Source organism: Equus asinus, chromosome 25 (genome assembly GCF_041296235.1).
Source record: "Equus asinus isolate D_3611 breed Donkey chromosome 25, EquAss-T2T_v2, whole genome shotgun sequence".
NCBI lineage: Eukaryota > Metazoa > Chordata > Mammalia > Perissodactyla > Equidae > Equus > Equus asinus.
In genome coordinates, this window is record NC_091814.1 from 12,751,934 (window position 1) to 12,769,219 (window position 17,286).

The 17,286-nt window shown below is 35.5% G+C and overlaps 1 protein-coding gene across 6 annotated transcripts in view; it reads left to right on the forward strand.

Moving 5' to 3' along the window:
- Positions 1–17,286, forward strand: part of VPS45 (vacuolar protein sorting 45 homolog) — a 60,937-nt gene that overhangs the window by 24,523 nt on the left and 19,128 nt on the right. For 3 of the 6 annotated variants that reach the window (XM_070497385.1, XM_070497387.1, XM_070497386.1), the window contains 2 exons: positions 510–631; positions 11,803–11,934. In XM_070497385.1, coding sequence (XP_070353486.1) covers positions 510–631; positions 11,803–11,934 — 254 coding nt within the window. Of the gene's footprint in view, positions 1–509; positions 632–2,549; positions 2,685–6,871; positions 10,192–11,011; positions 11,151–11,802; positions 11,935–17,286 lie in introns of those variants that run through there. The other 3 variants (XR_011498140.1, XM_070497388.1, XM_070497389.1) reach the window with 3 other exon arrangements.

Consider the following 17,286-nt stretch of genomic DNA (forward strand, 5'->3'; position numbering starts at 1 on the left):
ATTTGTTTGGTAGTTTTTTCTGTGAAGGAAATTAAAGATGAAGCAAACAAGTGTAGATCTTCTGAAAATACTAACCTATTTTCTTAAAATTTCTTAAAAATTCGTTTTTATCTGCTAGCCTTTCCTATGTTTCCTGAAATTTTTCCATTTTCCTGAGTGTTTCTAGTCTCCTTTTCTACATGGTCCTTTCTTTTTATTTGCTTTATCTGTCATATAATATGTTCACAAAAGGATGAAAGTCAGTGAAGAGATGATAAAGGATTTAAGCAATTTCATTTTAAATATTCCTTTATAATAGCTAGCCTTAAATTATAGAGTATTTTTATGATATTGGAACATTTCTAAATTGGTGAAAATAATTTTTAGCATTATTTAGTTATAAAATTCCCATTTGAATCTATCCCAAGAAATCTCTATTGAGTGCATGTTCTTTTCTGTTGTGAGTATCATTAACTGTTATATTGCAAATTTCCCAAAAATGACATAAGAACCATTTCCCCCTCTCTTAGGGAGTAGAAAATGTATATACTCAGCATCAACCTTTCCTGCATGAAACCCTGGACCATCTCATCAAAGGAAAGCTTAAGGAAAACCTGTACCCTTATCTAGGTCCCAGCACACTCAGAGACAGGTAAGATAACAAAGATATTAGTAATAAAAGCCGAAACACTAAGAAAATAGAAAATTTAGAGTAATGTAAGGAACTGCAACTAAGATTATATCATTCTGCTCCTCCTTCCCCTGTTGTTTCACTTCTAAGATTCTTTTAGTTTTACATGTGTCAAGGTTAGATATAAATTCATCGGATAAGCCTGAAACATTAATTCTTTCAGAGTAAAGAAGCAGTTATTTTGGAGTGCCCACAATACTTTTATTCTGTCCTTTAGTATCAGACCAGTTTACTTATGCCATTTAAGGTTCAATTCCATGGCATCTGGCATTTGGAGTTTCAAACATTAAAGCCAAAAATAGATTTGCTACTTGATCGCCATCCAGAGCAGGTTGTTACTATTTTGGGTGAGGACTGGACTTTGCCAAATGTGGCTAGCATACAAACTGAGACCTAATTAACAAAGCCCATTTGTTACATAGGAGAAAAGCATGGCTTTCTTTTGGAGTATTAACTGAAGGAAGCAATTAATTGTCATTTTAATCCAGTGGTGTGTTAGTTTTAATAAAAGCTTGTCCAAAACAATTTACGTAAGCAACCTGAAATTTTAAATATACACAAATTCTACCTATTTATAAATTATATTTTTATATTTTTTATTGGGACCATGTTATAAAGAGCTGAATATATGTAACTGAATCCTATTACACAGATTGATGTGAGAATTTTTACTGTTGGTATAATTCTTCTATTATTTCAGCTAATCATAATCTGAGAGCCTTGGAAGAATAGTGTTTTGTAAATATAATGAATTTCTGAAAGGAAAAATGTTTTGAGCTACATAGATGACTCTTTTATATGATGAAGTATATTTTTTCACTTTGTCCTTTTAAAAAAAAAAACTCTGTAGTTTGGTAAAAGAACAGAAAAAACAATCTTTTATAAAGTCCAAAGTTGAGAGGCAGAATATCTGGGGTTAAATTCAGTGAGTACACTCATTCAGATACAACGGTCAAGGACCTTGGCTTCAAGATTCAGAAATGTCAGCTAAGTGGGAAGAATGAAAACCAGCCCATAGCTATTCACCTGTCTTAGAGGCTTTTGGAAAAACAGTTTAACTCTATTAAATAGGCTTCTAATTAATATGATAAAAGTAAAAATATTACTTTTTATGAATTTCGTGTAAGAATTACTGAACAAGAAATTGGCTACTTATTGCCTATAGGACACCATTGACCACCAGAAGACTATATTGTGTATGATTAGTTCACGACAGCAGACCTTCCTAATGTGAGTGATTCATTTACAAAGTTCAAAATAATGCTCTTCCAACAAAATGCACGTTTATACATTGTCAGCATTCTGTTAGCATTTGTCACCATTACCTAAAATACGTATGTAGTTAATACTTCAATTGCTTCATCCTTTTATATAACGAATATTTATTGAATGCCTTTAATATGTCAAGAACTGTTGTAGATGCAGGGGATATAGAGTGACAAGAAAGGCAAGATGCCTGCCCTCAAGGAACTTACATAAAGGAGACAGACAATAAAGCAGTAAACAAAGAAAGAAAGAATATAATTTGAATAAGCGCTCTTGAGGAAATAAATAGGATAATAAGCTACAAAGTAACTTTATAGAGGTAGGGAGGGCTACTGTAGATGGAGAGAACGTCTCTGAGGAAGTGATACTTAAGATGAGGTTTGAATTACAGGAAACAGCCAGTTACATAAGGATTAGGAGAAAAAGCAGAGGGAATGCCGGAGCAAAGACCTTGAGTAAAGAGAGAACTTGGCAAGTTCATGGAACAGAAAGAAGCCCAGTGTGGTTAAAGTATAGTGAGGAAGGAGGAAATAAGTTGGAAAGATAAGTAGGGGCTGGATCACATAGGGTCTTACATGCCATGGTAAAGATTTTTTTATCTTAAATGTCACAGGAAGCCATCGAAGAGCTTTAAGCATGTAAGTGACATGAAATGAGTTATGTATTAAAAGATCACCTTGTGGGGAGACTGGATTATTGAAGGCAAAAATAGAAGCAGGGAGACTACCTAGGAGCTGGCTGCAATAGTCCAGGTAAGAAATGAAAGTGGTTTAGATAAGGAAGCTGTGAGAGAAGGTAAAATCAATAAACTTATTTAATGGAGTAGATTGATGGGACAAGGGTAAGAGAGAAATCAAGAAAAACTCTTAGGTTTAGGGAGTAAATCAAGAGTTCTGTTGTTAAGTTGCAGGTGCCTATTAGATAACCAAGTGGAAATGTTGGATACTAAATTGGAAGTCAACAAGATTTTGGTGATATTTAAAACCATGGGACTAGATAAGATTCCTTAGGGAGAGAGGAGAGAAAGAGAAAAGAAGAGAGCCCAGGACTGAGCATTGAATATAAGATGTGGAACCAGCAGTGGAGACTGAGTTGGAGACAGAAAGATCGGAAAACCAGGAGAAGATGGTGTCATAAAGACCAAGAAGGTGAAAACAGTGAAGAATCCATCAGACAACAATCCATCTGGCAACATGAAGGTCTTTGGTGACCTTATTCCCCAGTTTCAGTGAGGTTAGAAGCAAAATTAGAGAGGGTTACAGGATATAAGATAAAATGGAGATAAATGTATAACTTTTTTTTTAAGTTTTGCATGAAAGGGTCAGAGAAATGGGATGATAGCTGGAACAGATTGTGGGCTCAAGGGAAAGAGAGATTCTAGAGCATATTTGTAATCTGATAAGATCATCTTAAAGAAGGAGAAATAGCTAATGCAGAAGTGAAAGAGGAAGAGCTGCAGAAATGAAGTCTTTAGGGGATCCACAGCACAAGCAGAGGAGACTTTGATAGGAGCAGAGGTACTTCTTTTATTTTAATGGTGCTGGTAGTGAGAACATGGGGTCCATCTTGTCCGATTGCTTCTATTTTCTCAATAAAATATGATACCAAGTTATCAGCTAACGTAGGGGGTGAAAAGAGAAAACACTGTGAAATTGTCGTCTTGTAGGCTAGGAATCGAATTTACTAGATAAATGTAAGTAAGACTCCTAGGCAAGATTGAGTGCCTATTCGAGTTTTGCAGTCATTAATTTAAAATACAGCCCATGAGCCTAGTTGTGTGGTTTTCTCTAGCAACTTTTAGCTGCACTAGATTAAATGAGGAGAAGGCTGATAGCTGGATCCAGCTAGGATTTGGGGAAATGAAAACAGGAGGACAGTATTGGATAGGAAAAAAAAGTATTGTTGAGTGAATTGGCTGTCTTGATGAGGTCAAAGAATTATTACAGTAGAGGTTATTAGTGTAAGTGAATTACAAGTTGAGGAGGTGGTTATAGGAGAAAGAGATTTTGAATTCAAGATGTCATAGTACAGATACTTGTAATGAAAAGTTTATGCTATAATCATGGAAGTTTGTGATTGTGAATGATGGAAGAACAGATGAGTGTAGGTGAGGAGGCCAGGATATGAGATGAGTAATCCACATTAATGTTAAAGTGACGGAAAATCTTGAAAGAAGCAGGAGTGAAAAGGAGGACAGTAAACCAGAGCTAAAGTCTTCAGAGAATAAGAGGAAAAGAGGAAAAGAGGTTAGGAGAAAACTATATCATGAGCATCTAAGACAGTCAACATTTTGAAGAAGGTAGAGAAATGGTTACAAAACTATAGTGAGGAGCGCAGAAGATATCTACGCCACCTCCGGGCCCTGCTTAACAGAAGGAAGACTACAGAGGACTTGAAAAAACCTACTAAACAATTCCATTTCTAAAAGTCTGCATTATAGATATACTTGCACAAGTATACAAAGACATGTAAACAAGAATGTTCACTGAAACATCATTTGTAATAATGAAAGAAATGGAAACAAGATAAATATCCATCAGTAGAGGACTGGTTACATAAATTACAGTACGATACTATGCATTCTTCTTTAAAAATGGCATAACTCTTCATGGGGGGATATCAAAACTTTCTAAGATAGAGTGGATAGAAGAGCAAGATGCTATAGTACACCTTTTGTGTAAAATAAACTGTATATAAGCATAAATGTGATTATATACATATGTGTATATAATTAAGTTTCTGCCTGACTATACATATATACATAATATGTATATAATATATACATGCGAGCACATATGTTTTCAGTAAATATTTCTGAAAGAATAAACAAATTGTTAATAGTGGTTATCTCTAGATATGGAGATACATACATGTTAGTTGTATACATATCTATCCTTCCTATTAGGTATTGTATTAAGTACTGTAATCTTGCAGTAAGAACTATGTTTTGTTAATGTTTGGGGTTTTTACAGTATTTAACACAGTGCTTCACAAATAGGTGTTCAACAGATATTTGTCAAATTTCTTATGTAGGCATCTATAGCAGTCAATATAAGATTTACAGTTGGAAAATTTAAACTAGAGAATAAATTTGGTTGATGTTACCAGAAAATTTAGGTTTTTTGCAGTTTGCCAGTAACCCTATGTGGTATTTTGGTTCTGCATCCCACTTTCAGCTCTAGCTCCTCTCTTGGCCCTGGATCATCACATTGAGAAGAGTCATTGATTTTAGTCATCTTTATGATAACTGAAGTCTCATCATGCTAGAACTTCTTGGTTTTGTTGTTATTGTAATATTAGAAAGTATCAAAGGAAATGTGTTAAGAACAACTGTGCAAAACCAGGAGCACTTATAGAAATGTTTTATAGCCCTTAGCTATTAAATTAGCAGTCAACCTGATTGGCATTGTAGCTATATCCACAAATTGGGTTTTGTCTTTCTCTTGCACACGGGACTCCCACATATCCTATTTATCAGGCTATTTTTTTTTCTCACTCCAGAATTGCTTCTTGTCCCTGATAAAAACAAGCAGCTTAAACATTTGATGAGGGTTGTACATTCCAGAATCAGCCAATTCAAAAAGGAAGTACTTTTTCACATTTACACAAATTTAGTAGAATCTTGTTGCTGCAGCTTATTTTTATTTCTGTAAAAGCAGCGGTCCTTTCTCGTTGGCCTTTTTTCCTACAATAAATGCTCATAAGATCTTTACCATCTGTAAGTATATTCAAAAATTTGAATTTTAGCCATAGTTACACTGGTCGACAAAGTAGATAAAATAGTTCCTCTTAAAAGTTTGTTTTCCTGCTGTACTTATCTACATATAGAAGTAATGATTTCCAGAAATACTGTATGTGAAAAATTTTGTAGTTTTCTAATAAAATAAGATGTAAATTGATTGGGTTCTCAAGGTTTCCTTGTATATCTGTATACAGCATGAACTGGCTGCTGTTTTCTAATGTTTGCTGTCTGCATTAATTAATACCTTTGGTTGCTATGGTGAATTACAGAGCACAGGAAGATGTGTACAAAGAATTGAACTTGTGTATTCCACTTAGCTTCAACTATCATATAAAAATGATTTGCTGTATATTTTACTGTTGGCCTCATCAGAACATCTAGTTTTAAAATTCACTGGGGAAAGGAATGAAAAGGAAAAATGTCGTGGTTTTTTTTTTTTTCATTTTATCGATATTCCTCCTTAAGCCAACTTGAATAAGTAGTAGGAGGCTCAGGAAAACATTTATTAATGTTCATAACCAAATGTGACATAGTCATCTTTGCTAGGTACACAACTGAGTCAAGCTCTAAGAGCCTATCCTTGTATCCAGGTTTTGTCCTTACATTAATATAACCTACACTCACAGTTACCGTTCATGACATTTTCTTCCCTCTCCAGTAATACAGAAATATTCTGGCACCCTGAAATTATCAGACTAAAGGATAGCATTCTCTGGCTGTGCTAGAAACTCACTTGAGTTTATTCCTTCCCACTTCTTGCCTTTCTTTTCCATAAGAGACAAATGTACTCTAGAGGCAGGTGAGGGGCAGAGGGCAGCTATGGAGAAGCAACATCATTTTCTAGGATGATCCTCATTAGTCTGCTTAGCTGCTTTTTAAATTGATTTATCAGAGCAGGAGCTCAAAACAAAAGTGCTACTGTTTGGTTCCTCTCGTTAGTCACCATACCCCCTGTAAGGGAGAAACTTCCTCTCTTCTTCTTAATGAAATAATCTGTGCAATTCGTGCGTGTTTACTCAAGATAAACTGCATAATTGGTCTCAGGCTAGAGTTGTCCCTCAACTTAAAGAGCATTGTATGTGGAATCTGACTGTAAAAAATACTCATTTTCTGAGAAAAACTCATTTCAGTGGTAGGATTTTATTATCTGAATACTGTAACTACCTTTTTTTTTTTTTCTGTTTTCCATCTAGGCTGACCCCCAGATAGTCACAGCAGAGAGTAAACTATTGGTAGAGTGTCCTCTATCTCCTTGACCGCACATTCTTACAGCGTTGGATTTTTTTTCCCACAGAACTCATCCTTTAATGAATGTTAAACCCATTGTGACTGTACTTTAGAAGCCATTATTATCTCATATCATTGGTACTTCTAGAACCAATATAGTGGGAAGAATTAAAATTGTACATCCTTAGAACTTTAGTGTTAAAATGAAATTGTGTATATCCATGAGGGTAATACTATGGTAAAAGTTGCAAGGACGCATGCCAGTTTTTAAAATGACAGCCAACTGTAGCCTACTTGATCCCCTTCCCTATGAAATATCTCCCTAAAGATCCTGACAAGAACTGAACTTGAGTTTTAGCTGTTCGTATTCTCCTTCCTCTTCTGTAGAAATATTAGTAAGAATTGAAACAACACATATCACTTGGAAACAAAGAAGAGAACCTGTATTTTGCCTGAATAGTCAGTGGCTGAATAAGTGAGAGTTCATTATACTTGGCAGAAAAATATCACTATCATTATTGTACAGCTCTTCCTAAGCAAATGACCTTTCTCAGCAAAAGGAAGCTGGCCAGTATCTGGAGGCAAGGACTTGAAGGAAAAGCTAGATAGTGTAGAAGATTGTAGTGATTCATGGACAGTGGTAATGCTTTCCTGTAAGTTGGTAAAGAAACTCTTTCCTGCAGCCTAAAGCACCAGATTAGTATTGGATTAATAATTTAGCCTGAAGATTTGTATCTACTTCTTTGAGCTACTAGAGGAAATCACGCACTTTATAGATTAGTGCCACTACAGATTCATTGTTCTTAACCTCACTTGGGCCTTCAGGGATACCCAGTCAAACTTTTACGTATCCTTAGTTATATCTTTGTCTCAATCTCTGCATCAGTTTTGAATGTTTCCCTTCTCTCCATATCACCTAACCCACCCCAGCCCACACAGTGTTTCCTACTTCACAGAGAAAAAAATTTGTCTGTCAGACGTTAACCCCTTCAATGGCCAGCTTCTCTATTTATAAACTTATTTACATGTACCTACCTTTTTCTCCTTCCTCCATTCTAAAGGAAATATATGCTTTTTTCCTATTTAGAACTAATCTCTCTGCCAGCACTCGTTTTAGACTTCTACCATCTCTTCTGAAGCCCTTCTCTTGGTTATTTGCCTATATTTTCAGCTTCTCCTACTCTAACTACTTTCCCACAGGCTATAAGCATCCTCAAGTTTCTCCTATTAAACATGTAATAAATTTAAAGCGCTTCAGCCTGGATTCTCCTCTAACCTATCTCCTTCCCTTCACAGTTAGGCTTCTTGGATAAAGTCACTGTCTTCACTTCTCACCTCTTCAGTCCATGTACCCTGGCTTCTTACTCCACTCTGATACACTAAAACTTTTCTTGCAAAATCACATTGCGAGAATGTGCACAGTGGTCTCTTTCAGTCCTCACTGTATTTACCCCACTACTGCATTTAACACCGTTAACCATTCTATTCTTGAAACTCCTGTGTCCCTTGGCCTCTCCCTTCTAGGTCTCCTCCTACCTTTCTGACAATTTGCTTCTCAGTTGCCTTTGCTGGCTACTCTTCTTGCTTATCCTGTAGATGTCAAAGACTCTTCCAAAACTCTGTCTTTTAGTTTTCTTCTCATTCTACATAATCTCCCAAGGTAGAACTCATCTATTTCCATGGCTTTAGCTGCCCCCTGTATTCAGGGTAATCATCACGCCTGAATATCCAGATGTCTAGTGGCCATCTCCATTGGAATGTTCCACAGGCATCTCAGACATAACATGTTTTTGTCTTAGTTTCAGTAAATCAGTCTTCCTTTCTTCCCTCTCAGACCTAAACCACCATACCTACTCACCAAAACCAGAAAACTTAAAGTTGTCATGGACCCTTCCTTTACCCTCATCTTCCACATTTAATCATTGACCACACACTGAAGAGTCTACATCTTTTGTGTCTACTATATCAGTCTTTCCTCTCCAATTCTGGTATTTCTTTAGTTCCTATTTTCATCATATCTTCCTAGAAGTCTTACAGTAGTGTTTTGTTCTCCAGCTTTTCCCAACAGGAACCCCCAATTCATTCTCACACAGCACCGAAATTATCCTTCAAAAAAGCAAATTTGTTTATGGTAACCTGTTAAAACCCTTCAGTGATTGCCCCATGGCCTATAAGATTCAAGGCTTTCCATGACCTGGCTTCCGCTTACTTCTCCCTCTGTTTCTCTCACTGTGTCCCCAACTTATATGCTTCACTGCAGCCAGAAAGGAGGAGTTAGGATGACTCCAAAGCTTTTGTCCTAAGCAACTGAAAGGATAGAATGGCCATCAACTAAGATGGGGAAAGCTATAGGTAAAAAAAGCCTGGAGGAGAAGAGTAGGGATTTGAACATGTTGAATTGAGAAATCTGTTAAACATGCAAGTGGAAATGTCGAAGTAGACAGATATTTAAGTCTTGCCTTTAGGAGAGAGGTCTGGGCTGGAGACAGATTTTGGAGTCATCGGCAGATAGATGTATTTAAAACCACAAAACTGGGTGAGATCATCTAGGGAAGTGCTGTTCAATAGAACTTTCTACAATGATGAAAATGTGCTATATCTATGCTATCTAATAAGGTAGCCACTAGCCGCATGTGACTGTTGAGCACTTGAAATGTGGCTAATTCTACTGAGGAACTGATTTTTCATTTTATTTTAACAATTTAAATGCAAATAGCCATGTGTAGCTAGTGGCTACTGCATTGGACAGAGCAGATCTAGGGAGTAAGTGTAGAGCAAGAAGAAAGGAAAACCGATGACTGGGCTCTGGACACTCCACCATTAAGAGTTTAGGGAGATGAGGCGAGGCCGTCAAGGGACACTGAAAAATAGCAACTAGTGAAGTAGGAAAAAAACCAAGAATGTGATCTCCTGGAAACCAAGTGAAGAAAGTATATCAAGGAGAAGCAAGTGATCAGCTTAGTCAGTTTAGAAGGACCGATATATATATACACACACACACACACACACACACACACACCCCTAGATAATATCCCTGAGAGGATACTTAAGACATGAGTAAGAGTGTTTGCCTCTAGAAAGAAATGAGGGTGCAAGAGGACCAAGGTGAAAGGGAAACTTGCTTTATTTTTTTTTTTTTACAGTGTACCCTTTTGTATTTTATACAACATGCAAACATTTACCTAGTCAAAAACAGTACATTTTAAAATAATAAAAAATGATTGTAGAATATATAACAGTATGTAACTCTAAAAGCATTATGGTATTAAATACATTGTTTCTGGTGAGTGGTCTTGAATGAATCTTATTTTGTCTTAAATAAATTTAGTGTTTCAGAGACGTGATTTTAAGATCCAAGTTGACATGGAAGTGTCATGATTGACTCTCTACCTAATAATTGCAAAGTAATTCATTTTCTTCATTGGGAACCTTTCATTTGGTATTGGCAATTCAGAGATTATCACAACATTTTTACTTTTGTTGTTGAGGAAGATTAGCCCTGAGCTAACATCTGCTGCCAATCCTCCTCTTTTTGCTGAGGAAGATTGGCCCTGAGCAAACATCCGTGCCCATCTTCCTCTACTTTATATGTGGGACACCAACCAGAGCATGGCTTGCCAAGAGGTGCCATGTCTGCACCAGGGATCCGAACCAGTGAACCCTGGGCCGCCGAAGCAGATCGTGCGCACTTAACCGCTGCGCCACCGGGCCAGCCCCCAGAACATTTTTAAATAGCTGCAGTATCTGATTCTGTTTCCATGAAGTCCCACAAGAACAAATACTCTCTCAGTTAAATCCTTCATGGTATTTTAGAAAGAGATAGAGAGACAGAAAGGAAATTTTGGGTTTTTTTCCCATAATTTATACATAGGCGTGTATAGCTCTTGATTAAAGAGGTTTCTTTTTAGTTTTGTGCTATAACTTCCAAAATGGATGCTTCTGCTTGTTGTAGTTTTAAATCAACATCCAATAAGTGATTTAACAAAATTACCTGCCTACTAAGATTAAGTAATTTTATCTTCTTTTGATGGCATGAGAAAAGAAAAACAAGGCAAACTTTAACAGTTTTGAAAATAATATGATCTCCTTCTTGTTGATATCTACAGAAGGAGCTAATAGGAAGACCACTCACTTTTATGAAGCCATTTTGATAAAGATTGAAACAGTGAAACTACAAAGTCCTACCCAAATGAGGCTATCGACTGAGCTGTCTCAGCATGTCCAGTATCAAAACTACACCCACAGGTTTTTTTGTTTGTTTCCATGGTGTCTTTTTCTTGGTTTATCAAAGGATTTAGGAACAAAGATTTTAAGAAGAGGTGAAGTTCCTAGAAGCACTGTTAATTTGTGTGTCTCCTTCTTTTTTTACACTCAAAATATTAAATGTTTCTAGTTCCTATGTTTTGGGAACATCCAAATATGCCAATGCTTTCCAAAATACTTTGAGGTCCTTGGACAGAGGCTATTGTAATGACACTGTACTAAGTATTTGACAAAGGGCTTATTCTTAAGGGGGATATGTAGTACAAGCATATATTACTGCTATATTAATATCATGTCACAGTGAAGGACTCTGCAGCCTCTTAAATATAAAAGAATATTGCCACATTTGGTTCCAGCGAACACTATTGTGCTATTCTGAAATCCACAGCACAGAAATTATAAGACATCCGCTCATAAACAGAAAGCAAATCACTATTCAGCATTTTCTGCTCTACTTCCTGCCAATTTCAGATAATTAAAACTTTTTTGAAACCTTTTATTCTATTCTGCTTTAATTCTGCTTCCTTCACCAAAAAAGAAAGATTTAGAAATCAAAACTGTGTATATAATAGTAACAAATCTTTGCCCTTTTTTCCTTCTTATCCCATGATATTAACTTTCTTCGTTATTGCAGACCTCAGGATATCATTGTGTTTGTAATTGGAGGAGCCACCTATGAAGAGGCTCTAACAGTTTATAACCTGAACCGTACCACTCCTGGAGTGAGGATTGTCCTGGGAGGAACCACGGTGCACAACACGAAAAGGTAAGAGAGAACGTTCAGTCCTACAACTCTGTCCCCTTTCCCAGAGATTAAAGCTTAAATTCCCTTAAAGTAGGAAAAGTAAGGTCAGTGCTGACCAAACTGCTGTACACCAAAATGCATCAGTTCATAGAATAATGTAGAGTTTATGTGAGATGAAGGATCTATACTCCCTTAGGTTCATAAATCACTTAATTAGGTCAGAGACCCGGAGAGTAAGGACCGAATGGCCCTATTAACAATTCACGTTTCCTATGTTCAAAGAAGGAGAAATCTAATAGCCACACACTGGCACTTAGAAAATACCTGAACATCAAGGTATTGAATTCTGTGGGTTTTTCTATTTTGTTGATTAATTACATTTCATTCAGAAGTATTTAGTAGGGGCCGGCCCTGTGGCCGAGTGGTTAAGTTTGCACTTTCAGCTTCTGCGGTCCAGGGTTTCATGCATTAGGATCCTGGGCACGGACACGGCACGGCTCCTCAAGCTGTGCTGAGGCGGCGTCCCACATAGCACAACCAGAAGGACCTACAACTAGAATATACAACTGTATCCTTGGGGCTTTGGGGAGAAGAAGAAAAAAAGAAGAAGATTGGCAGCAATGTAGCTCAGGTGCCAATCTTTAAAAAGAAAAAAGTATTTAGTAAGAAGAATACAAAGATAAATAAGATAAAAATCCTACCTCAAGTAAGTCGTTGTCTATTAGGAAAGATAAATATAAAAAAACAAGAAAATAAGTGCCTAGAGAGACAGGAAAAAGAGCCATGGATTCTCAAAGTGGTTAAAAGAAATGAGCAAATGTTTCATGGAGAAGGTTGTGTATAAGCTGAGGCTTGGGTGGAAAATGGACATATGGAGGGAGAGCACATTCTAGGCAGTTAACCACATGAAGACGTTATGGCAAGCTGTAGGCAACATGCACAGAAGAAGAATAGCAAGTAGTCAACTAGCTGGAATGTGTGTAATAAGTGAAAAGTTGATTGAATGCCATAATTGTGGAAGGCCTTAAATTCTAAGCTGAGGAATTTCTACTTTGTTGTGTAGAAAATGAGGAATTGTTGAAAGCTTTTAAGCAATAAAATTACAAGAGGGTCACAAAATTTTAGGCAGATTAATTTGGAAGCTAAGAGTAGGAAAACAGAGGAGGAGACTAGAGAACCATAGCATGATAGTTGAATTTAATGATTGGGGACCCTGAGAGATCCATGCTGAGCCATGTATACATAGATACATTGAGAGTCATTAGAGATGTTTGTGTACTTTTTCACTTTGTATTATTATTTGGCTTTTTAATATAAATTTTTCCCTTTATTATGGAAATAGTATATACTTATTCCAAAATTTTTTTAATTCAGAAAATATAAAGAGGAAAAAAAACCTCCCATAATCTAACCACTGTTACATTTTGATCTTTTCAGACTTTTTTTTCTAAGCCTGTATAAACATGTATGTGAAGGTATGGACAGAAAGGGATCTCATTGTACATTCTGTTTTATAACCTGCACTTTGCAGTCTATCATGTAAACATCTCTTAGAGTTAAATATGTAATCATTCATTCATTAAACAAATATTAATTGAATTGTAAGATTGCCTGGGTTTGAATCCTGACTTTCCCTCTTACTATTTCCATGAACTTAGGCAAATTGCTTAACCTGTGTCAGTTTCCGGAGCACATTGGCCATATATATATTTCTTTTATGAATTGCCAGTTCATATTCTTTGCCCATTTTGAAATTGGGGTATTCCGTTTTCTTCCTAAAATGTTTAAGAATTATATCTGTTTAATGAGGGATATTGACCTTTTGTCCGTTATATATTTTGCAGATCTTTTTCCTGTATTTGATGTTTTGTTTTATATTATTTGTAGTTTTTTGTTGTATAAAAGTTTTATTTTATTTTATTTCATTTTTTACTTTTATATGGGCAAAGCTACCAGTGATTTCTGCCTTTGGTGTCATGCTTAGAAAGTTCTTTCCCAGCCAAGATTATGTAAATACTAACTTCTATTTTTTCCATTATTTTTAGGACTTATATTTAAAGTTATATCTTAATAACCTGTCAATTTTATTTTGGTGTAAATTGTGCAGTAAAGTTTCCTTTTATAACTTTTACAGAAATATTCCATACACATACTTCATTACATACAGAAAAGTATACAAATGAATAGCACACACCTCAATGAAATATCACAAAATGAATGCATCTATGTAACTACCATCCAGATCAAGTAATAGAATGTTACCAGCACCTCCAGAAGCCTCTCTTATGCGTCATGCCTCCTCCTTGTCACAACTCCACACAAAGTAATCACTATTATGACTTCTTTTACCATAGATTACTTTTACCTCTCCTTAAAAGATGCTTGTTGAATGAATGAAGAAACAGAGGTTAAAATTAGTCTTTTTCTACCTTTCTCACAAATAATACGAGGATCTTAGAATGATCCTTAGAAAGATCTCTAATCACCTTCCTACCAATTTACAAGCCATTATTGACTAGCATTTTGGTTCCACTTTATTTTTATAATCCTCAAATTAATCATTATTATTATTTTCAATAGTCAATATTTGTTTAGATTTGCCCACGTATTTGCCCTTTTCCGCCCCGCTCTCTTGTCCTGGCTCTTCTTTCTGATCCAATTGTATTCTTACTAAAGGACATTCTTTAGTAGTTCTTTCAGCTATTCATCAGCTTTCTTTCATCCTGGCCCTTTTTTCTGATCCAGTTGTCTTCTTATGAAAGAATGTCCTTTAGCAGCTTGTCAGCTGATGTTTTTGTCTAAAAATATCTTATTTAGTTAACTTTAGAATTTCAGATTGATAGTTGTTTCTCAGCACTTAAAAGTCAGAATACAATGGAATACTATTTTCAGTTGTTGCTGTTAAGACGTCTACTCTCAATATAATTGGTTTTCATTTGTAGGCAATGTTTTCTTCTCTGATTCTTTTAAGATTATTTTTTGTCTTTGGTGTGTTTGTTTCAGTATCATGTATCTAAATGTGGTTTTAGTTTTATTTATTCTACTTGATAAGAAAATTCATGTTTGGCATAATTTCTGGAGATTTTCCAGTCATTATTTCTTTGAATATTGCCTCTTTTCTGTGTCCTCTGTTCTCCCCTTCTGGAACTCCTATGAGCTACATGTTAGACCTTCATCTGTTCTTGTTTCTTAACCTCTCATTTATATTATCTGTTATCTCTGTGTTCTGCCTTCTGTGTAATTTTTTCAGATCAGTATTCCAGTTCGATAATTTTCTCTTCAGCTATTTCTAATCTGTGTTTAATTTGTCCATTCAGTTTTTAATTTCAAAGACTATATTTTCATGCCTATACCTTCTATTTGCTTCTTTTTCAAATTTTCCTGATGTTTTTATTAATTTCTTCTTTCCTCATGTTTTCAAATCCTTCATTTTTCTTTAACCATATTAATTCTATAATCTGAACTACTTAGAAGTCTAATTCTGCTGTTGTGTCTCCTGACATTAGCTCATGATGAATCATTTCCACATGTGTTCTGTAATTTTGGATTCTGAGTTATATTAAAAAACATTTTATCTGTGGGACTCTTGAGGGGCCTATGTTGAAAGTATATCTCTTCTGCATAGTTTTTCTTTCATTTAGGCCAGATACCCAAAGAGTATTATCAGTTTGGAAGTATTTTTTTATGTTAATTTCTATACTAAAGGGTTTCTGAGCCATGCAGAGCCATATCAGTTTATTTTCAAGTTTCCTTGTTATCTCCCTGTGCAAACAGAAGATTTTTGGATTTTTTATTCCATCTTTTCAGTGAGGGCCTCCACATTATGCAGAAGACTCAATTATAATTTCCTTTCTTACTGAGGCCTAAGCCCTGTCTGCTGACCCTCTGTGGCTGTTAAAATACAGTGCCCTTGTTTATGAACATTGGCACATCCCTGTTGGGTAGTCACAGCATCAGTTTATACTTATCAAGCTAAGATTTTGGTTCCCTTTGTTTGATGACTCTTGGAGATTTTCCTTAGTTTCTTAAGAGCTTAACTATTCATTTAAAAGGAGATTTGTCATTTTTTATCCATCATTTCTATGTTTTTTATTGCAAGAGAATTTTTGCCTTATCTGGTCTGCTTTAATTCCAGAAATGGAAGTGTCAGTGTAGTTATGATCTTGGGAGAGTATAAAATCATAGTGACATTATGTGAAATTTAATTTGAAAACTATTAGTTGATATTATTTGGAAGGGTAGCCCTGCATCCTAAAATGTCAGACTGAGGCTTTTGTACCTAATTCAGTAATCAATGTGGTACCATTGAATATTGTTGAGCACAGGAGTGACATAATACTATTATAAGCATTTTTTTTTCAAGTTTCTCCCTTTGCTCCTGCTGCTAATAAAAATGATAATCATAGTTAATATTTATTGAGCATCTAGTATATGCTGCGGACTGTAGTAAGTACTTTACATAGTCATTTAATCCTTATGTAAAGTATGTACTATTATTAACTCCACTATATATGGAAACCGAGTCACAGAAAGGTTAAATAACTTGCCCAAGTAATGATTAATAAGAGAGAGTGCCACAACTGGAAGCCAGCATCCATGCTTTTAATCACTATGCATTTCCTTCCTAAGTGTCACTTGAATGCCTGATACTGTATTGTTCTCTAAATAATATTTAGTAATTTAAGGTTCAAAAAGTTTTCTTTATTACTTGATAGCCATATAGGATTTTATTTTCTTAATCTAAATGAATTCTCTCAGGTATGTATGTATAATTATGTGCTTTTAAATAGGTTTTAATATCAGGATTCAAAAAAACTAATTGACCCCTAAATAATCCTTCTGAGAGATAATATTTCCCGCTGAGTATTTGTAGCCCCATGGCCAGTGCCTAAGAACTGTAGCATCTTCTCTTTAACTTGAAATATTAGAGTTTAAAACTAAACATCTATATCTCAATTTTAAAAATGTGTTGGATTCAGGGGTGGGCCCTGTGGCTGAGTGGTTGAGTTCGCCCGCTGTGCTTCAGTGGCCCAGGGTTTCACCGGTTCAAATCCTGGGCACAGACTCATCAAGCCATGCTGAGGTGGCATCCCACATGCCACAACTAGAACGACCCACAACTAAAAGTACACCAACTATGTACCGGGGGACTTTGGGACGAAAAAGGAAAAATAAAATCTTTTAAAAAAAAATGTGTTGGATTTAGATAGATAGATTAGCAAAGATTTTTATATATTTCTTTGTAATTTTGTCATATTACATGCAAACAAAAATGCATATATTTTCAGATGTGTTTGGCTAATTAATAGTACTGTGAATAAAACTGCATTTTACTATTAAAAATTTTTTTTTAATTATTGGGTTTTTTTTTGA